Source organism: Embiotoca jacksoni, unplaced genomic scaffold, assembly GCF_022577435.1.
Source record: "Embiotoca jacksoni isolate LCO1_2020_lvr unplaced genomic scaffold, fEmbJac1.0.p SCAF_23, whole genome shotgun sequence".
NCBI classification, from domain to species: Eukaryota; Metazoa; Chordata; class Actinopteri; family Embiotocidae; genus Embiotoca; species Embiotoca jacksoni.
Window position 1 is genome coordinate 2,510,106 of NW_027185374.1, and position 23,613 is coordinate 2,533,718.

General features: G+C 40.2%; 1 protein-coding gene across 2 annotated transcripts in view; it reads left to right on the forward strand.

Annotated features, from left to right (window-relative positions):
* The first annotated feature begins 251 nt into the window (after positions 1-251).
* Positions 252-23,613, forward strand: part of usta (uronyl 2-sulfotransferase a) — a 53,132-nt gene continuing 29,770 nt past the window's right edge. For both annotated transcript variants that reach the window (XM_069158225.1, XM_069158226.1), the window contains exon 1: positions 252-759. In XM_069158225.1, coding sequence (XP_069014326.1) covers positions 528-759 — 232 coding nt within the window. In that variant the 5' untranslated portion in view covers positions 252-527. The remainder of the gene's footprint in view (positions 760-23,613) is intronic.

The following is a 23,613-nucleotide window of genomic DNA, read 5'->3' on the forward strand; positions in this document are numbered from 1 at the left end:
TATTATCAAATTGAGAATATTTTGTTAAATAATAATAATATTCCTGGTGGGCTATTTCACAGCTTTTTTCGCACAAACCTACTATCATTCTAGGCTGTTAGAGCCTCAATAGATCTCGTTTCAATAGAGCCCAGCGTTTACCTGTGAGGCCTCTCTCCCTGAACACTGGGTGACGCTGTTTTACGCACAACAATCCAAACCAAATCCTGTACGAGGTGGAAGTTTTTCGTTTTTCCACGTTCAGTAACCTGACACCCAGAAGACTCGGAGCAGAAGGATGGACTCTTAACTCGGCTGGAAGGACGGGAGGAAGGAAGAGTCATCCGACGAGCGCATACGAGCAGGGACCGAGCAGAAACGAAACGTTGTGCGCAAAAAATAAGCCCGTGGCTCCGGCAGCGGAGGAGATCTGGGTGCCTGCGCGTCTCCAAATCAAACTGGCTGTCCGCTTCAAATGATCTCAAAGCGACAAGTTTCACTTTCCACTGGCGGATGGGTGACTTTCCACAGCGCTTTGTGAGGAGGAGATGATGAAGAATTTCAGCAGCAGTCCCCTTCACAGCAACAACCAGACTCCCAACCACATAAGAGAGCGAAACAACAGAAAGTACAGCTTACTCTCTGCTATACCGTTGCGATTTTCCCTGCGAGGTTATGGTTTCTGCATGGCTACGCTGTTCCTCTTCTGTTTCGGCTCCCTTTTTTACCAGCTGAACGGAGGTCCTCCTAAAATCCTGCTGGACATCAGACAGTATCTCGGTAAGAACTTTTCCTCTGTTGGCTGAAGCTCGACATCAAAGAGGGTCTGCTAATTAAAAGTTGCGCTGCATGTCTAGACTCTTTAAGGGGACGTATAAAGAAGCGTTTATTCAAAATGGAACAAGTCTCTTTTATAAAATCCACAGGAGGCCAGCGTCCCACCGACACCATTCACCCCTGTCTGGTTATCTTGATATCCTCATATCATTTATAATTTGTAGACAATCAAAGTTGGGATATGTGAAGTTACTGTAGACTTACAAACATCTCATAATGGTGCAGATATTGACCTTTTGTATGTGCACGATGCTGGGATTGTAGAAAGTTCCCCCCATGCTTCAGATTCTATATTTTGACACCAAAACCAGAGGAATGCACTTCCCTTTGGCTGGAATATCAGTTATGACTTGTCCGAGCATGATTGAGGACTATTATGGTAACAAGAACTTAGCAACTGTTCAGACTGATACTGTACGTGGATGATGACTGACACCTCTTCTTGTACAGCCAGCTGGTGCGCCTCGGCCACGCAGCGCTCATTACGCACGACTGGCACCGTGGAACAGGGTGCAATAGAGTGCCAAGGGTGATTTTTTTTTTGTTGTTGCTGGTTTTGTGAATCCGGTGTGTTTTTATGATTGATACAAACAGAAACACGTGGAGCTGTTTGTACTACAAATGCTTTCTTATCAAGGAAGTTTCCAATTTAAAATGTTATGTCCTTAAGGGAACATTGCATTTCATTTAGCTATGGCTTGGCACTATTTGATTACTGTACACTGTGTGATAACAATAGTAAAGTGGATAACACCTACTGTGTGTCAGAAAGAGGGCACAGGTGGCTACATCTGCCACAGACAGATGCCTGGGCAGTGTTAGTCTTTAGGATAAGTTGTATCAAGAGTCAAAAAGGTAATCTGTGTACGTACATATCTGATCTTGTTACCTAAAATCTTCTGATATCAGAATTGGATGCAAAAATGATTTCCTATCATCATGTCAGTCAGTTGGCTACAACAGGGGAAGCAGTTGGAAAGTATGTGGGCACGAGTGTGTCTATGTACGTGTGTGTGTGTGTTGAAAGGAGGTTGTGTTCCTACCTAATTTCTCACAGAGGGCTTAAGGCCTTTATGACGTGATAAACATCTGGAACAGAATGACAGGCTCTCACCAAATCAGCCACTAATCCCATGGGTCAGATTGGTTTCCTGTAGACACACACTTAGACACACATCTAAGACACTCACATATGCATGCATGTGCACACACGCCTGAAATAAATCTGAATGGGTTCAAAACAGAAACACTAAAAGATTTTCTTAGGAAGTTTTTATAATTCTGTTTGGATATTATGGAGAGCAATAATACTTTCCTTTAAAATACAGCTTGATTGCTTCGATATACAGATTCGGTATACACTATACAAACTGAAGCAACATTCAGTCTGATGAAATTTTGCAGCCTAATGTGATTTGGAAACTGCAGCAGTCGATGCAAGTTCATTTTATCTTGGAGTAATTGCACAAAGCTAATGCTTGCACTCTATGGGACAGCCGGTAATGTCTTGTACTTTCTCACAAAGCAGCACTCTGCTTCTGAGAAACACTCTATAACCTGAACAAACGCTCACACACAAGCTTATGATATTGATGTGCAGATGTACATTTAGCACAGACCAACACACTTTCTTCAAAATACAGACAGAGAGAGAAAAATACGTAATCCACCAGCACTCAGACATGTGTGGACCATGAGGCCAAGGAATCCCTCTGTTAGAAGATCTATGAGTGTCTGTTCCCACATGAATGACGGGATCTTCACTGCAGCTCTGCTCAGAGACCCTGAGGTTCTGAGCCTTGTCAAACACCGACTCTTCTGTACTCTGTTGACCTCAGGAAGGGGGTTTGTTATGTAATAATAGCACAACCACATTGTAGCACCTCAACTGGGATCTGGATAAGTAAACATCTCCCCTTATTATGATGCTGAGGCAAGGAAAAAAGACTTTGTTTCAAACTGAAAGTTGTGACAGTGAAATTGGTAATATGAAGGTGTTTGATTCTGGAGCTTTTGTCAGGTAGCATTTGTGACTGATTCCTAGTAACCTTCTGTCAGCACAGATGTAAAATGATTCCACTTTGTGGTGGGTCCTAAAAGGTGGGATGTTGGCTGGGAGAAAGTAAGAAGACGAGAAAAGTAGAAAGCCAGGCTTCAGATGTGGTCTGCTTATAGTCTTCATTCTGAAGAAACCTGTGATCTTAATGGAGAGAAAAGAGAAATCTGTGATAAAGAGGGGAAGATGGAGTGCTTCCTGTGCAGAATATCCCTACGATCGGGAAGCAAAATGGCCTGTGCAGGTGCTTTGAAAGAAAGTTCACAGGGAAGTTATTTTGACAAAGAACTTTATGTTCCTCTGTTTCTTTGTCAGTGTCAACTCTTTCAACTATCAGACACTCCGTCTCTCCATTAGTGTCTCTCTGTCTCCACTCTTACTTTTTCTGTGTCTGTGTGTCATAGAGTGTGTCAAGAATTGAATACAAACTCCAACAAAGTGGAAAGGAAAGCTACTACTTAGCGCATTAACTGGTAAAAAAAAAAAAATATATATATATAGAGAGGATATTCCGTTTTAATAAAACCTCTAAAACGCATTCACCCAGCAAAAAGGTTCACATATAGCATGGACAGATTCTTGACTGTGCTCATATGTAGTCAATGCTATTTTATTGCTGCACATATACAGCAATAAAGTTTCATAGAAACGATCAAACTTATTAGGAAACATCATGAATTCATAGAACACAATGGATTTATTTCTCATAGCATTCAATGTCAGTAAAATAAGATCTGATAGCCCGGTGCAGATATTTTGCCTTTTTGTTACTCTGATGAAGACATGCTTTATCTAAACATGTTAATTGCTGCACTATATAGTTATTTTATGTATCAAAAACCATCTCAATGTAGTTTTTCCTCTTCTCACTTTAGCTCCTCTCTGGAGCTCTGCAGAGAACAGGTTGTTTTGTTTGTGTTCCTAAGGCGCATTGATATCAGTGACTCTGTCCTCTGATTGGCTGACTGTTTTCAGAGCACTCATGCCAAGCACAGCTTTTCTTAGGTCTTGTAGCTTGTATGCTCAGTTACGCACTGACCGCTTGGTGTTTTCTTCCACATAAAAAGTTGGACAGTGGGCCATGCTTAGGGCAAACCTGACATGAGCATGAGTTTGTGACATCATAAACTGACAGAAGTCTAAATGCACAGTTGCTGCATTGTGTGAGTGTTGAGTTGTGTGAAATGTGTGCATTTCTCTGTGGACTGAGCCCTTTGACACTTGAATTAATGCAACATGGGATCTTTACTAATACTGTGCGCTTAAGATGTCAACTCCTCAGATTCTTATTTGTATAACTTTTGGCTGTGCTTTGCCGAGATGAAGGCAAGGACTTCTGGTGGGCTAAGTGAAGGTGTGTGTTTGTATATGGAAGAGAATAGTGGGTTGATTTAGCGCAATTGTGTGTAAGGTGTGTGTGTGTGTGTGTGTGTGTGTGTGTGTGTGTGTGTGTGTGTGTGTGTGTGTGTGTGTGTGTGTGTGTTCCCCTCAGTCTGATGCAGTGGAGGGAGAACAGACCTGGTTTTGTTCGGCCATGTGGGGAGGTTGGTGTTTGAGGGTGTCACTCAACATATAGTTGCTGTAGCTCAACTGGTGTGCTGACCTTTAGACCTGGATTTATAGCATGCTCACAGCTGTCTGTTCCTAGTCACTGACCCTGTCTGAGACTTTCTCTGTCGTCTCTTCTTCTCTCCTACACCTATATATATTGATCCAGCTCCTTTGACAAAAAAAGTCTCTATTTGAGTGAGGTGTCTGTGTGTGTGAATACAAAATCAAGCCTGACATGTGTAGCAGTGATTTCCCTCGATGTTTGACTTGGCTGAGCTGGAAGGTGTCAGACTGATTTAATTCTTTGTTCTTTTTTTTTTTGAACGGTGAACATAACCTTTGTAGGTAACAGTGACTGTTCACAAGTCAGGGGAATGCTGGTTTGGAGCTAAAACTGTGCTGAATGACAGATTAGCTGTGATTAGTTGCCAGTTTAGAAATCTTTTTATAGAAGGAACTGTCTCCACACTTGGCTAAAAAGGCATCGCTAAAGAGAAATATGAGAGGATTTAGGAAGACGAGACTGTTGCAGAGTTTGAAGCCATGAAGTCTGTGTTTGGCTCCTACAGCGATGGGAAAATTAGTATTGCTCCTCTTTAATTTTGCACGGCACCCTCTTGTAGCTACTTGGAGCTGAGAGGGCAAAATAGGGAAAAGGATTTAGAATGTTTCTCTGTTCCCTGAAATCGTCTTATTGAGATGGATCCTTCAGGTTTAAACAGAGCACATGGTTCACTGCCTAGACACATGGATGGATGTGATGGACTTTCAAGGACATTAAGGTTTTCATGAGTGTTTGTGTGTCGTTATAGTCTCCAGTCCCCTAACCATGAATCATAAATGCTGAACAACTTGGTGCAGCTGTCAGTCTTTCACTACACATTGCCCTGCTTCTCAAAGGAACTCTATAACCTCACACACATAAATCTAACTTTTCAGAAACTGGCCAGTGAAGTGTTCAAGTTGGAGACTGCAGGGCAGTATTAGGGATTAGACAGGTATGTGTGGACACAGAAGAAGCTTTAGGATCTCACTCCTCCCTCCAGTTTCTGTCATATTTATGCCACTGCTGGCCAGAAAGTGGGTGAAAGCAAACTTTTTAAGTGAATTCAAATAAAGTTTAGTTTGGCTGGTGAGCACATAGTAGAAGTAGTTCTACAAATATACTTTATATGTACATAAAGAATAAGAGAAAGAGGATGGGGAAGAAAGTGGTGCAGTGAGAGAAAGGGAAGGTATGCCTTCTGTAAAATCATGGTCATTACAAACACAGTTCGCTTTACTCATGCTGTATCTGACCTCTGACAGACAGACTCAAACATACAGACAATAAAAATACATTATTTTTCTTTTTACTTTGCTAATTACAAGGTTTGATTGAATAGAAACTGCCTTTAAACCATTCAACATGGCAGAACCCAGTGCTGGCCATTACCACAAATAAGCATGTTGTGCAGACAAACTTTGGTTGATTAATTGCAACTTCAGAAAATATGTTGTCCTGAACTATAAGAAAAAGTATAGAGCATGATGCATGCAAAATGTGGAATATTCTGAGAATTTTCGGAGTAAAAATGTATGACCTTAGTACGTGCGGGAGATAAAAAAAAATTTAAAAAATCCTTAAATGCAGACACTGTGGTTGTAAACGTAATGCTGACATAATCTAGAGTAAGTGAACACTGCTATTTACAAAGATTTGTTGGCCACGGAATTAGTCGCTGTTATTTATTATCCAGCTATTGATAGTTGATCTTTGGATGGACCATCGGCCTGGTGCTTCGTGCTGAGATGACTGTACATAGCTGTGGTAGACTTTGATTTCCTAACTTTACCTGGAGTTTGCACTGCACGTCATTTTCATAAATTTTTTAAAATATTTTAATGGCTGTAGCGGTCTTTGAATGTTTTTCCTGTTTATGCCGCATCATCAAATCTTACACAGCCACACATGTTTTACTGGAGCCTGATGGTAACATGTCCTTCTTCTTCTTCTCTTTTTGTTGTTTAATTTTTGACAAAAAGTTTTTAGGTTGATTACAGCCACCTTCTGGCACTAGTTATACATTGCTACCTGTTGATGGTAAAAACAAAAGGATATAAGACAAAATGAGTCACATAAACTATTGTTGTTTTTTTTGTGTTTTTTTTTAAACTGTTTAAAAAATAGAAATGACCCATGACCCATCCCTACTATCTAAAATTGTATGCATTTAAATCCTTATCATTTTCATCGGGGTAAACATGTAGATGTTGCCTGTACTTAAGCACACATTAACCGAGGACATACAGGTGAGAAATTTTATCATGATATATTTTTAAAATGAACTATCACCCCAGAGCTGCCCAGCACACCCACAGCATCTGTAGTCTTGAGGTTAAATGCCTCACTTATGAGCAAGATCACAATCGTTTTCTTGAGTGGAGACTTGAATTTAGTCACTTTCCCTGTATTTACTCAGCCTTTTGAACCTTTACAGACCTGTTCCACTAACCTCAAGTCTGACCTGCTGTTTTTGGGTTTAAATGGAATTAAAACACACTGCGCTTAGTTACGCATGTATTTTATGCATGTGTACACACAGCTACACATACTGTAGTGAGGAAGCTGACACACAAACTTTTAAGAGTCAGCCAGCTAAGTGTGAGTTTTGGACCAAACTCGCCACTCCAGTCACACTAGCGTGCACATTTCCTGTTAAAGGATATTAAAAACAGGGTCTGTTTTCTTTTTTTTTTTTTCAATAATCGTATTTTGTTCTTTAAACTGACAGATTTGATAGCATTGACTTTGTCCAAAGTGACAGAGTCCATGCTTTAAGTCAGTTTACCAAGTGTCAAATACAATGCTAGTCAAGCCGTCACAGCATTTTGAACTAACAGGGTTGCCAGGTGTGCACCAGTCTGAGCCTAAGTGAAGTTGGTCATGTGGAAAAAGACTGCTTATTTATTCTCTTCCCTTACACCTTTACATTTCTGTTATTTATCATGTAAGTTTGAGCAGAGGTTGAAACCAAAAGCACAAACATAGATTTATATGTAATACTAAAAGCCTGCACTCTGAGATCCCCATGTTTAGGAGGTGAAGATAGAATAATATTTTTCATCTATCCAACACCTCCAGCTGACAACACTCATTAAAAGGTGAAGGCAGAACAACTTGGCCTACTTCCTCTGAATTCCCCCCTGCCTAAAGTGTGTTAGTGTCGAGGAAAACTAAGCATTACCTCCAACAGACCCCAAAACAACTCCCAACTGGCGTCACATCCAGCCTAAATGCCAAAATAATTAGATGGATTGTAATTTCCTCACGGTTGGTAAAACAAGCAGCCCTCCCTGCTGAGTAGACGTGAGCAACGCTCTGTTTATTTATCTGCTTTCTAACATGATTGCCAACTTCTAATTGGGTTTAAGGGTCAATAAAGCAATATTAGTTTTTACTTAATGCAAACCAAAGAGAACTTAGAGGGGTTGAAAATGTAAAAAGAAAAAAATTTGATTAATGTGTTGATGAGTATTATGTTTACTTAGTTATGGTGATGATAAATGCATGACTTAATTTTTGGGTTATTACAAAAATAATTTGAAAAATAGCTTAATGTTGACCTTGTCATTACATAATAGAAGTAATTAGCATCTACATGCCGGAGAGGCTGCTATTGCCCGCTCCAGAGCGAAGCGCAAACACTAAAACAACACAGGGTAATTATCGTTCATTAGAGCTTTTGTTTTCACCACATGAAAAGAGAGCAGATGGAAAGAAAATTACCAATGCAGCAATGCTGTTAAACGGCAAATGCTGTTCAAGGCTTGCTGAGCACTGCTGGTTATATCCCGAAAGAGATCCCAGATAAAGTTGTGAGCACTAGTTTGTGACCGGGCTTGTGTGATATGCTCCTGATTGTATACAACTGCTGCTCGGTGAGTTACAAACTCCATGTCAACTCAACTGAGTCGTCAATTGTGTGAACCCTCTTCTCTTTTAATCAAAACACAGAAAGGTTTTTAAAACTGAGCTGCATTATGTTGAGTTAAATAAAGTATTGAGCTTTAGAAGTATGTGCAGGCATATTTTTTGACTTTTGAGTGAGCCAAGCTAAATGTTTCCTGGATATTCCAGATGTTATGCCTTCCTAAATTGAGATAACTTGACTGACTGACACATAAATCCCTCATAAAACATCAAATTGTTGTTTGAAATAATTGTTTTTTTGTTTTTTATCTATGAATTAAATTTAGGTGTTAATCAGTGAGCTGCAAGTGGATTTTTTCCTGTTGGATAGACTCCCTGTTCCCAGTCATTGTCGTAAGCTAAACTCCTGCTTAAGCTACTAGTGTGAGAAGTGTGTAAATGAGGAATACATAAGCTTAAATCGGGGTTGTTTTTAGGAACTTTGTACTGTTTGAAGGGGTTGCCAAGACACTGATGAGGGCTACTCGTGGTGCCTTTTATGTCTGTGGTAGTATGTGAATGGGTGGGTGGCTCAGGGCCCACAGCCACTGGGTGGTACCGTGGCTGATGCTTTTGAAAAAGAAAAAAGGTGACTGCATGCAGTTCATCCCATAATTTAAAATATTATTACCAGGATAAATAGCGGTTTCGTGAGAGAATTAGGTGTCTGCTTACTACATGCTTTAATCTACGCTGCCCTGTTCATTCACAAAGACAAGAACTTCAATGAGTCCATGTCCTTTCATGACAGAATTAGAAACACAATAATTGCACCCTGCTAACGTGATACTTTATGGAACAGCCCTTCCCCTACCTCATACCTCTGTGACCTGGTGTCTGTTAGCCCATTTGGGAAGTTTCTTTGTTTATGTTAGCGAGTGTTAAATTACTCCACATTCCTCAATTTATTGCCACTGAACACCTAACATGTTAAGCTCTTGTTTCCGCTCAACTGGCGACATTTGGACTTGCCATCAAACGGCAGTTCTGTGTGGTCAATGAAGTCAAGCAATTATTTTCCAATTTTATCAAACAACTGGATTATGACTTTTTCTGAGCTGAGTGTCAGAATCCATAGCCCAAAGCCAAGTAATTGGTTGTTAAGGGACTTGTTAATCAGAAACATGTTGCCCGGTGGTCAATGACATACCTTGTTCAAGGAACTAGGTCTATCTTTATTTTGAGTGAGTTTACCACAGCTCTGCCTGCTCCCCTCATTTCATGGCAATGAAAAAGTATATAGTGGTTTAAAATAGCAGCCTTAAATATACAGCAGGGCAGATAGGGTGGCAATGCCCAGCCCATATTGTTCAAACCACTACGTGCTCTTTTGGGGAAATGTATTGCATTGCACTTTTAAGTTTTATGAAGCCTGTGCCCTTTTTGGGTTCAGCTGAGTTGAATGAGAAGCCAGTGTTTCTGGTATTTTCTAGAAACAGGACATTTGCAAAAGTCAAGAAGAATGTTTTTTATAATAACAATGGACCACATGACTAATGTGAACAAGGTCACTTGTAGTAAGGAACCCACAGACAATTACAGTATTATCTGACAGTGCAATTGGACTCAGCTTCAACTTTTTACTCAGTGTTTTCGTATTCTGGCAATGCTCACATTAGTGTAATTTCCAAATGCAACAGGCAGGTGTATTCATCTAAAACAAGTTTAAATGTTTTCTGCTCTGATGATAAACCCACTGCACGCTACCTTCCCACCACCAAACAGCAGGTACAGATCAAGCGACTATAGCTGGTGAACAGTCAGCAGATATAGTGACTGATATTTCCATAGGAGATGGTGGGGACCAAAACAGAGCTGAAGGAAAGTAAATATTAGACTTGCATTAGCCAGTGTTCAGAAACATGGCTCTAAATTAATCTTAATGTTGCTTTGTATATGCTGTAAAGACCAGATGAATTGGCTTACACATATTTATCATGCATGCACATATACACAGTTAGAAGCATTTACGATATTCTAGTTGGCGTCTGATGAACAAAAACTGGATACAGGTTAGGAAAAGTTTTCATCAAGTAAAGAATACTGGGAGTAAAGATATGCACATGAACCCATACATTACTGTACATAAAAAAATACAATTGTTTCATTGATAATTTTCAAATTGTGCAAGAAAAAAAATATACATTATTTTTTATTACATTGCACTGCAACATTTTTCTTGTGTTTAGCCTAAAAGCTGGACAGTCCAACTTGAGGTATTTTACAAGAAACACTCTTCAAACGAGCCAGAAAGAATTGCATTTATTTTGGTTTTAGTAAAAGATAGATTTTACAGAGACACTCCACATATCTGAAGGCCAATCTAAAGAAAGACAAGAGCTCTAGTAATGCCTCCCACAACCCATCCAATGGAATATACAGGTCAATATTTCTGTTTGTCACGAAGAATGTCATAACTCTGTATTGGAGACAAAAGACTGACGTAGACAGGTACACTTAAAAAAGATGACCATAAGCATTGAGTTTGACACCTTTTGATTTCAAGTTATTATCATTATTTTATTTCTTGCAGACACCAGATGCAAAGCAATATACCAACACTGAATCTGTTGGATGTGACTGTAAAAAGTGGGTACTCTGCTGCCAGTATTTCATAATACCATCCTTAATCTCACCATTAAAGTGTGTCGTTAAATGTCAAGTAAATCGTGGCAAATTATTTTTTTCTTTCTCTCTTTTCTTTTCCTTTGTTCTTACTTTTTCTTTTCTGACAAAAGAGTTGTGTACTCCCCGCAATTTTCTAAACCACCACATTCATCATTACATAAGACATGACCTGTTACTAGTATGACTACTATTATCAGCAGTGACTCTTCCTGACCCTGCTTGCAACAGGTGGAATATGTGCAAGCAGAGTGTACAGTTACTATCCCCAGAGAATACATTTATTTAACAGCCCCTCTGGAGCTGAAGTAGTTGATGGTATTAGGTTAGGTTAGGTTAGGTAGTTACTTTATTAATCCCCGAGGGGAAATTTTTTCACTACAGCAGCATACAGAAGCAATAAGATAATAATAGAACAATAGAAAAGCAATAAAATAGCAGTAAAATAGCAGTAAAAAAATATAAAATATAAATATAAAATGCACAGTATATACAGTACAGTATATATCTATATATATTATATACAAACAACCAAGAAACACAGTCAACAGTGTTATTGTTATGTAATGGATTTTGATTTTGATATTGATGGGAAAGGAAGGGATGACCTCTCTGATGATGGCCTGAAAAGCATTTTTAGAATATTCAGATGGAATGTGGTTGTCCCCCGTTGCAAAGCAAACCCCACCTTATCCAAATCTCACACCTCTGTCTCAGAATGTGCTCTCCTTCTCTGAAACCCACCTTTGTCCCCCACCACTTGTCTCTGTCTTTCCCTGTCTTTCCCAATCTCCCTCTTTTTTTTTTTCTTTTTTTTTTTTTTTAATGCCTACATGCTTTTCTCTTAACAACCATGAAGGCAGCAGTGCAAAATGGGACTAAGAGAACATCATAGCTGCCAACAAAGTGAGAGTTATAGTGCTAAAATCCACATGCTGCCATCACCTATCACACTTACAAGCTCTTCAAAATTCAGATTTTTTTTTTTTTTTTCCATGTTTACCCTCCAAATAAGTCAAGTCAAGTCAAGTCCAAATTTATTTTTAGAGCACATTTAAAACACAACAACGGGTGACCAAAGTGCTGCACACAGACAAACAGTCATCCAAATCAAGACAGGCTAACACAAATCACACAAAAGTACCAAGTAGACCTCAAAGCGGATAGACCAGTGAAAATAAATAGGTTTTTAAACGGCTTTTGAACAAATTTTGTGGTGAAGTGGTTGACAACCTAATATGAAGGTGAAGGTTGTTCCGGAGCGAAACAACAGCTTCTTCAAATACAAAAGCCGCAGAAGAGACGTACTGAAGAGGTGCAGGTCTAAGATGCAATCGTAACCCTGTACAAATGTTCTGGTCTACTGGTGAAACCACATTTTCCAGATGTTTTGAACAGACTTCTTGAGTGAAAAGCAACACAGTCCAAAGTTAACAAGGTCTTTGTCCAAAAACACAAAAACTCCCAGCTTCCAAGAAGTTGTTCTTTTTCCTGTCCGGTCAAGACTGAGGTTGAGTCCTTATTCTCAGCAAGGGATCTGCAGAGGAGTCAGCAGGCGTGGTTAGTGGTGTTAATTACATAGTTGGAGAGTGATGGTTTGTGTTTGACTGGTGTGTGTATGTATGTTTGAAGGAGAAAGTAATGGACTGAAATTCAAACTTTGCAACCAGCCAGAGAGGTTCAGGAATGCATCCCACTGCAATAAACCAGTATCTCCTCAGACTTTAACAAGAGGTCAAAGGTCATGCTAAGACCTCGTTTGTTTGAGGTGAAACACAGCTTGAGGTTAAACGGGTAACTCTGTAGTTTAGTGCTATTTCTTACACACACGTTGCATCGCTTGAAAAGCCATCAGTTGTCTGGCCTGGTCCACTGGCCCAGATCCTGGTTGTGTAGTGTTTCCACTGACCTGCCCAGAACAACTGGCCTGTCTTTTGGCCCCACTGCCACCTTTTCTGCTGCACCAGTCTGGTTTGAACTAGGATGAATTTGTGCCAGCTGGAACCTACTTGTCCTGTAAATCCATCCATTCTAATTCTTTGCCACAAATTCTCGCCCCGAGAACTGCCACGCTCTCTTCCACTGTTTATCCTGCCTCGCTTCTCTCTCCATCTTCCTCCATTTTTTTTCCCATCAATTCCTGGCCACTTCTTACATCTTCATGCTGTGTATCTCTCACCATGCTGTAACCCCCCTCCACCCCTCCTCCCTTCTCTAGCTTCTCCTGGAAGTGTGTGCAAAAACCTTCCATGTAAATTATTTCCTGGACAGCAAAACCGGAGCGGACAGATATGTTGTCAGTGCACACTGTAGTAGACGTGTATGACACACACACACACACACACACACACACACACACACACACACACACACAAATGTGCCACATGGTGCCTTTGCTGTGCGGTATACTGCAAGCTGGAACATTTGTGTCTCTAATCACAACATGCTGTTCCATTACACATTTAGCCACAGGATTTCAAAACCACTGTCTCTGAGCCCTCCTGTATCATCCTCCACTAACTCGCACGCCCATTCATCTCCATGTGTTACTGTTTATGGACGTTTTATCTGTGTGTGTGTGTGTGTGTGTGTGTGTGTGTGTGTGTGTGTGTGAGTTGGCTGACTGTGAACAAGTGTCACCAAGTTCACAGTATCATGTGTGTACATCATTATATTTGTGTCTAGGTGCTGTGAACTGCCTTTGGTATGAAAAGTATGTGCATTGACTGCCAATTTCTTATAATTTGTGATCCTCGTTAAACGTGCTTGACAGATCTGCTGTTGTCTGTTTGAGGGGAAAAAAATAAATAAATGTTTGTGTACGTCTGCTCATGGAATTGAGCACATAGTTGAATGCAATCTACTGAGAATGAGATTGTAAGCACCCGATGGAGATATCAAATGACCCAAGATACAGTGAGAGAAAAGTTGCTTGAGTATTGAGATCACAGGCTTTGGGGATTATGAGCAAACAGTATTATTAATTTCCATTGGCCAGCTGTTAATTTAAAACTTTCTTTGTTCTTTTTAAATGTATCTGTTCCCCATAGTGCCTCAAAACAAAACAAAACAAAACAAACTCCAAGAAAGCTGAGCATGAATTCAGAAACCCTCATTATCCATTTTCCTCATCCTAGTATCTTTAAGCCTCTCTTTGACGATGAAGATGGCCCTTACAACTTTTCTGTCTCTTTCTTGTATGTTTCATAGCAGGCTGTTGTACATCCAGTATGTATCTCAGTGTCGTCTTGTCTATAATTAGCCATTCTGTTCTAATGAGGTGTTTCTGTCGGGCTGAAGCGAACCGCTGACCACCAGCTAGCGTAGCCTAGCCCACATTGCTAAATTAAAGAGATGCTCAATTTTCAAGGCCAGGCGTAGCTGGAGCCAGCGCTCAAAGACAACAGACCAACGTGCTTCAGTGAGAAGTAAACATACAAAACACTCAGACAAAAAAATACCAGGAACAAGTACATTTCGGTTATTTCTGGTGTTATGATGCAACATGTTGGAATTATATGTTTCCTGTTAGTGTAGTTAGACAAAATAATCCAACACTCTGAATGCCAGTTGACTATAAGTGACCACAATTTATTGCACCTGTTGCAATTTGCTGTCTGCAACAGCATGTGGATATAATAATGAGACTGTGTGCCATTTCATTTCCATGGTTCATATTCACTTAATTAAACACAAATGAAACTAAATCAATCACCTGAGTGATTAACTTGCCACTTTAAACAACACTGAAAATAGTATTCTAATCCTTTACAGCGCTATATGTACAATAGATACAACATTATTACCTGTACATTTATATGGAAGCTGCTTAATAACGGTGTAGGTTGAGGTGGAGCTACTTTTTAACCATTTTATATACAACTGTACTTAAAATGTTTTTTAAGTTCATCTTAACCAGCCAAGTATAATAGAGATCGCTGTCAGATAAAGGATTTGAGTAAAAAGTAAGATTTTCACCCATGAAAGGTCACAGTATATGTATGAAGTGACTTGAAATAGAAATACTCTATTAAAATACCTCCAAATAACAAGTAGCATATACTCAGCTAATCACCACTAACTCCTTACTTGTAGTAAGCTTCTAACCTGTACCAGACATCAGGGCATTCATTAGTACAGACATCGCTCAGTCACACACTGTGGTGCGTAAACTGCTGCCTGTCTATTTATAAGATTACAGGATCCCTGTGGGTTGGTCTAAGTAAAGGGGGTAAAGGACCAGCAGAAACTGGGCCCATGTGGATTATTCTTATTCCCAATTTTCCAGGCTGCGTTGCTCCACAGAGATGGGAACCCACACCACTCGAAACAGGCTTTCGAGGAGTTTGTGTTGACGTCTACTGTATGCTGTGCAATATTAAATGCAGTGCAGTGTGTCCCGCTTGCTACTATTTCCTCATTAGTCAGATGTCCTTTACTTTGCTGCTTCCTTTATCTCTTCCCTCCCACTATCTTTTCCTTTAATCCCTCTGACAATGTCACCTCTAAGGCTTGAGTTGTAATGAGTGGGACAGATTCGTGCTTGCATATTTATAGACAGAGCTAGAAGCATTTGCCCAGAGAGAAGCTCACTTTTGTCACATTGATTACAGGTCAGTGCAGACTGTCTGAGCCTGTCAACTGTGACCTGCAGCATGTGGACCAAAATGTCAGCGACTGACCGCAGTTAGACAAATGCACAAGCAGTATTGTTGTGAGAAAAAAAGAAAGAATCCAACCCTAACTAAACCAATAAAATGAAATTGGGTGGGTTTACAGTGTTCAGTAGTTTCTATTCTGGTACTTTTTGGTCTGTCTGCTAGAGGTTTTACTGTCCATATCATCTCAGTATTCAGTACAGCATTCATTTTTCACACCTTCTTTCTAAAACAAAGGTGCAAAAAGTAGATTATTTCCTGCCATTCACAGACCATGAATGAACGCTTGTCATTCAAAGCCAGTTGGCCTCACCACAATGTTAGAGCTAATTGTCATAGCTGCCTGCAAATGACAATGAGCTGACCGTCGCAAGGTCTTTATGAATGAACGCTAGTTATTTCTTACTGCGGCTTGCTTTGTGAGTCAGTGTTTGGCCTGAATTTGAAGCAGTGCCCATGTTTCCAAGGAGGCCAGTCAAGGGTGACAGAGTTTCCCTCACCTTAAGGCTGCGGCGCTCCACCGCCGCGCATGAATCAACAGCGTTGGCGTGTGGATGCTGTGTTTGTTTGCCTCCGCCTTACATGCATGTGTACAGTAGCAATGTGTGTGTGAGAGAGTGAGAGAGATATGTCAGACTCAGCGGGGTGTCTGTTGGGAGGGTGGATGCAATACAGGGTTTCACTGTGTTTCTTCTAACCGAGATGTGATATACTATGTAACCCTGAATTAACACAGCAAGAAAGGCACATTTAGCACCTTCAGCCCTTCCAAATGCTTTCCCTCTGCCCCTGATGACAGAAACAGAGAGGGAGTACACTTGGAACCTGCTGTTAATATTAGGAAACCCACTTTATGAAGAAAATTAGGTTTCTAATGACCCATAAAAGGTATATATTTCTTCATAGTGCTTGGGGTTTGGATTGTAGTGCCAGAGAGGTGTTAGACAAAAAAGCACAGGCGTGGGTGAAGGAGAGATGACCAAACTGTGCTTAAACGCTGACTGTGCACATCTTGTGTCAGAACAAGTGAGAAGTATTTCCTCATTAGTGCCGCTATTGCATTAATGAATAGCCCCTTTATCATAGCTAGTTAGATGTAATGTACTATGGCAGGTCTTTTATTTAAATCAGCAATCATATTTCTTTTGCCACATTAATTATCAAGTGGTTACTGAAAGAAACAGTAAAAAGTCAAAAAGCCAAAAAGTTCAGGGATGCAGGTGTATTTTTTTTTCCTTCGTTCCTTCCTTCCATCTTTTCTTCAAAGAGTAAGTAGAAGCCGTAAAATGTATCTTCTTATGTTGAAACGAGTAATTTTACATACGTGGGTCATTCAAGCAGTGTTTATGTATTGGAAATGCTTTAGCTCACTAACTCTGACGAGATTTAACCTTGCATACATGAAGTTATGTTTCAAAATGTCCCATCCCCACTTATTTTTGGATGCCGTTTTTACTTTTGGACCCAGGTAAACTATACAGAGTGTGGTTCAGATTGTATCTTTACACCTGATTGATAATAACAATGGTTTGATTTGAAAATTTTCCCTCATTGGTCCTGCAGGAAGCAGCCTGTTTCAAGGGCTTCATCTATAAATACTGCTCTGCTGTTCTTGGAAGTGTTAACTACCATCTGTTGTTTATTGCTCAGTTGTTGCTCTTTGCTCTCCTACTGGCCACTGCGGTGCAATCAAGTGCCAAACGCCTGTCACTGCATTATCACCAAACTGTTCAAATATTGTCACTCCGTTTCACTCGAGTTGAATAAACATTTTTATCTCTGTATTAAAAAGATGAGTTCAGTCAGGATGCTCTGTAGTGTCGACAGTGAACATGTTTTGGATTATGTAAGCATGATATGTGATACCTCAAGTGTTATTCAGCAAGTTTGTTAAAGTTTTCTCCTTCACTGAGTCAGAGCAACATCACCAACATGTGCTCAACACATGGCAAATGCACTTTATATGGCACCTGATGAGAATAGGGGAAAAACTAACGTGTAGTGAAGAGTGTGTATGTGAGTGCTGCTGCTGCTGTGTGTGTGTGTGTGTGTGTGTGTGTGTGTGTGTGTGTGTGTGTGTGTGTGTGTGTGTGTGTGTGTGTGTTTGTGTGGAGTTTCAGGAGGCACTACGGTGATGTAATAGGGTACAAGGTGGTCTGCTTCAGACGCACATCCTGTGGCTTCCAGTACTAAGCACTGTAAAATGTCCTTGCACAATTGCATTCTACATGCGCACACATTTTCCTCTTTCCCTCTTTCCGTCACATAAGCTGTCACATATGCAAACCTCTCTCTGCAATTTCTGTCATTGTTTCCTCCCCCACTCAAACATTCACACTGCACATATAAAGCTACACACATCCACGACTTACTCTGTTTTTGTTCTGGTCTTCACACATCACACACGCACACATATACCCACATATCCTGAAAGAGCTGAGCCCAAAACAAGGGAGTGGCAGCGTCCCGATCCAGCAGCGGTTTAACCTGGCACTGACCAGTGCTGCAGACCAAGATGGAGCCTGACAGCAGTTTCCGTCAAATGAGTATTTATGTAACAGATGATGCAGGCATGAAGGTCAGGACTCCATCTGCCACCATACTGTGTAATTAGTGAGAGGTTTGGGGTTCTGCGGACTCCGGTTACACGTGAAAGCGCACACATACCCAAAGACATTCATCACATACATGAGAAGCACCAGTACTAAACAGTATGCATTATTTGTACACACATATATTTCAAATGCTTTTCTGAGTAGACTAAATCTTAATACAAATTACAGAAATTACAAAAACACACAAGCATGAACACACTGGCAGCTACACTGCATCTGCACAACATCGCTCTGTATGGAAAACATAGAGAGGCGCAGACGGTCATGGTTTGGAAGCGTTTAATTCTTCCAAAGTAATAATTAGGTAAGTAAAACATTGCCAAAATATGATTATAATGATGATGTATTAGCTGAATTAAAGTAAATAAATTACCTCATTAAAATAGCTAACTGTTGAGGATTAGTGGTAAAGGCACTGGTATTTTGGCTTCTGTGTATCTTACTCAGCCTTTCTTCTGGCCTGAAGAAATGATTCATTTTTGACTCTGGCACATGATTGCATTGATTGTTTCTGTCAGTTTGTGGGAAATGTGTACATTAATGAAATGTTCATCTCAAGATTTATGATTGGGGTTTATGATAAAGGAAAACTTTCACACTTTGATTTATATTTACTGTTTTTGTTTAACTGTAGGCCTATTTCCAATTTCAAGAGTGAAAGGACCTCTGGATTGTTATCCAAATTATGTTTTTGGCTCTGATCATTTACCATGTATGACTTCTTACACTTTGTTTTTCTTTAGTACCCCAGCAAATCAGATTACAGGTTCCTTTATAACCTTTTAGAATGTGTGAGAGGGAGAAATGCAACTTTTACATAGGAAATTGTGATTTAACTCTTACAGATATTGATAGAAGAATACATCGCATTGTTCAAAGTTTTTTTTTTTAAGTGACAGCCAGTCATACTGCCTGACCCATTTTGTGTCCATGATATAGGACCTTCCATATGTCTGGAATGGATCGCCTCTGTGCCGAAATCACACCTCTCTTTGTCAAAGAGAACAGTGTAAAAGTCCTGCAAAGGTCTGTTGTTTGGGCTCATGAGAAAAGTAGCATGCTTCAGTGGACCACAGGCACACATTGTGTGGAGCTCTCACTTTTTCCCCCCTCTGAAAATATTTTATGACATCGTCTCAGTTTTGACAAGGCTATCCAAAAAGCTATTACAAGAACCTAACTTTTTTTGGACGATAAGTCTACCATTCCATTTCATCATTTCGCTGTGCCTCTACCCCCCTCTTTTATCATCTTGCGTTTTCTCCTTTTCACTCAGTCCCTTCCTTCTCCCTTCTGTCCCTCACTCCAGTGTGAGACTTAGCACCACACAGGCTCTCTTTATGCAGTCTGTTTGTTCTGCAGGGCCAAGCTGCAGCACCATCCCTGCCATGCTTACTGGAGAGCAAAAGTCTGATGAAGACTGCTGCTGCTTCATACACAGACAGCCATCAGACATCAGACTTGAGCTCTTGGCTACATGAATGCCGGACACACGTGCAGGTTGACACGTACACACATGGACCCACACATTTTTACAATTAAAGTGCTGTCATAGCTTCTAACAATATACAGAGGAATGCATGTATCTCCTGCTGTCACCCAGAAGACAAATATCTTTCTAACAGCTGGAGGAGTATCTGAGCCAACACTTCCTGTCAGGAAACAAATCAAATTCCTTCACACTCTGCAGCCCATCATTACTGCTATTAATTACTTTAGAGTAAGAATTAGTTCCCAGTTTTCATGATGTTGCACTCATAAGTACATTAAATATCACTACACAGAAGAAAACCCACCATGGCCATGTTGAAAAAGTATGTATTTCAATCCTTTCATGTGAGTGCCAATGCACACACTGCTATATTTGTGTCTGTGGACATGGATCTGTGTTTCCTGGTGGAATCATTATGTTTCTCCCTGTTGAAGACATTTCAGACCAATGAGAAAGCTCAAAGCTGCCAGATATTGCCATTCATCTTCGTCTGCTGACCTCCGCAGAGGGCTCACAAACTGATTAGATTTGTTCCTGTTTCACTCTCCCCGTCTCTAACTCTTCCCCTCTTCATCTCTCGCCCTCTGACTTCCTTTCTTTTCATTTCCTCAGTGTGCTGTAGACTATGGCAGCTGCTTTTCCAGAATCTGCTTCTTGTGTCACATGACCAACTCTGAGGAATTCTGGTTTGCTGTAGTAATTCACTTGCTCTCTCTGATCCCTCCTTCATATGTTTTTTTTTTTTTTTTATCTTCCCCTTCTTTGCCCTCATTCTGCTTGTTTCCTCTTTTCCATCCAGAACTTTATCCACACCCCCACAGACTCCCACAGGACACGAGGCAGCAGGTGATTTACATAGCACACCACAGACGCTCTGCATGTGTGCTCCAATGTTTGTCTGCGAGCATGCATGCTCTGTTTTTCTCCTTATGATTTAGAGTTGAAGAAACCACAAGAAGACAGAAGATAAGTGGAGTGGTTGAGAGAACACTTAGGCATTTTGAGAAAAGCGCTTATTTGCTTTCTGGCCAAGAGTTTAATGAGAAAATCAGTATCATTGTCATGTTTATGCTAAATGGGCTGCTCCAGCCAGCAGCTGATTAGCTTAGCTTAGCATAGACATAAAACAGGAAAGTGGGAAGCAGCTAGCCTGACTCTGTCCAAAGGTAATAAACCAGCCTGTACCAGCGCCTCTAGATTTAAGAAGTTAGCGTCAGAGGTGCTGCGAGGTGAATTGTTTTAACCTCTAAACAGAGCAAGGCTTGCTGTTTTCTCCTATTTCCAATTTGTACATTAAGGTAATGGTACGTTCATGAGCAGCTGGGAGGTTTCTAACTCCGTTAGAAAAATACACCTGAACGCCTCTCGAACTAGAAACATCCTACTCAGAAAGTGAAAGGTTTTTGAGAGCTCGGACAAGTTGGTTTGACATTACTTGACATTTTAGAGTTTGCGGTGAATGGAAGAAATGTACCTACTTGGAAAATGAGGTGAAATAGCTTGACTTGGTTAACCGAGCCTACCTGATTTATCTTTGAACACATTCAACATCAGAATATCATAACATGTAGAAATACAGTGGTCAAATAATATTGCCCTCCTGAGCTCCATTTGGTCCTTTTGTTGGTTTATATGGAGGCTGACATGGTTGTATGTCACTCTTCTGTGTTATGACAGCAGAAATAGAGGACTTTCTGGGGGGGCCTGCCATGTACCCTGTTTAGGAGTGCTCTCAAGTGTCCTAATTCATACCTGCCTTCAGGCACTATAGGGTACTGTCTTATGGCGCCGTCTTCATTTTTAGCACAGAGATGAGGAAATAATGTTTATTTTAACCAAGAAAGCAAACAAGCTTATATTCCACAATGTTGAGTAATAGCTATCTTCAAGTTTGAGTCACTATTCTGTATGTAGCATCATACAGATGTGATTTTTTTTTTTTGGTGTGTATTGAGTTTTGTGTGTCCTTGACTGTGGAGTTTAAGCTTGCAGCTCTGTGCAGTTGTGATCGAGCATGTTGCAGCTCCTCTAGATTCCAGACTTTCTCGGTGGCTACATGCACATTCAAGCATAAAACCCAAAGCAAACAGATAGCTGCCACTCAGTGTGAAAACACATACATGGGAGACATTCTGCAGGTTTAAGAGTAGTGAATTATTTTTGGATTGGTTTGGACTACTTAAAAATATAAAGCAAAGTTTCTTGGCAGCAGGAGTTTCTCACCCTTAAGGTTGTTCATAAAGGCTCATTTTGTAGTTTGGTCATGGTGGAGGTGGAAAAAGAACCTTTCATGGCTGACATCATGACATGCCAGAAAAAATACAAAATAAATGTTCAGATTTGTTTCACCGACAGTCTAAAAATACCACATTTTTGTAATGATTGTGCATCAGGGCACAAGTACACACCCTGCTCTTTGTGTTTTTCCAAATTTATCCATAGCATGCCTCAGTCATGACTCAGCAGCATCACCACTGAACTCAAGATGGGTGTATGATGTTTGGAGTTTCCACACCCGGCTGTTGTCTGTTTTCAATTGATATTGTCATGATGAAAGGAGCTGCAGTAACACATTGTATTTTTTTTTTCTTTCTTGGTAATGTTTACCAATTAGATTTCAAAACAGGTGGAATTGTTTTAGGGAAAATCGTCTGCTTCGGCTGGTGATGAAAGAGGTGAATCACATTGTAAACAAAAAAAAGTTGTTTTTTTTGGTTGGCACTGGGTCCCCCGAGGATCATTGTGATAACAATATCAGAGAATGGGGATATTGCTAGAAAAAACAAAGTGACCGACCAGCTTCAGAGACATAAACAAACTGTTGAATGTTGCAAAATTGTACTTTTCTTTTCAAAAACTGATTTAGCTTGGTCTAGGCTTGGAGCCAAGGGAGCTGTATTGTAAACAAACAATTAAAGCAGGGTTTTTTTCTCGCTTCAAACAGAGCCTTCTGTCCCACATTGTATTATTAGTATTACAGAGAAAGCTGCCAATTGAGATACTGTCAAAAACATTGTGACAAGACAACAACGTTGTTTATTTTTTGAAGGATAGATATTTTAATAGGCCCTTAATTCAGATTGCATGCCTCAAAATTCTGTAGAAAACTTATGTAACATCTTCTGTCTTCACTGTGCCTGTAAAACCGGTTACAGTGACCCGGTCCTTATTTGTGAAAAGACTGAGACCAGATAACAGGCACAACAATGTGTATTTATGAGAGAGGCAGCATCTCACTGGTGCTAACTGTGACATCTCGCAACTATTTAATTTACTCTCAAAAACCACAACTTTTCAATCCATTTCCAGTTGTGCACGGCACAGCTGTCACCAGTGGTGTATTTGTGTTACTGTGGGCCCCAGCCAATTATGCATGATGCATTTCTACATCTGGTGTGTGTTTTACAAGCTTCGAGCTGGTGTAAGGCAGCATAGACCGAGTAGTTGCCCAGTTGCGGTTGATTTTTAATGGGCTAGCTTTTATTGTTGATGTTGTTGTACATGGGTGTACGTTTATTTACTGTATAGCTTAAAATATTCCAAAACTGCATGGACTTTTGCCAATTTTGACTCCAACTCTGAACATATTTTTTATAGCAACTTGTGTAGCTGACAAGATGGTGTGCAGTTTAATCCAAAACATGTTGGTCATTCACCCTATCATTATGGCTTTCCCATACACACACAAATGTGACATATATTTGTAGCTTTTGTTTGGAACTTTATCTTTTTTTAACCACACAAACTACTATCTCTGTATATGAAGTTCCTCCCCGCCCCAGTTGATATTGTTGTTTCTCTAATTTTCGATCAATTCAGAAGTCAGACTTAAAAGATCCCCCCGTTTC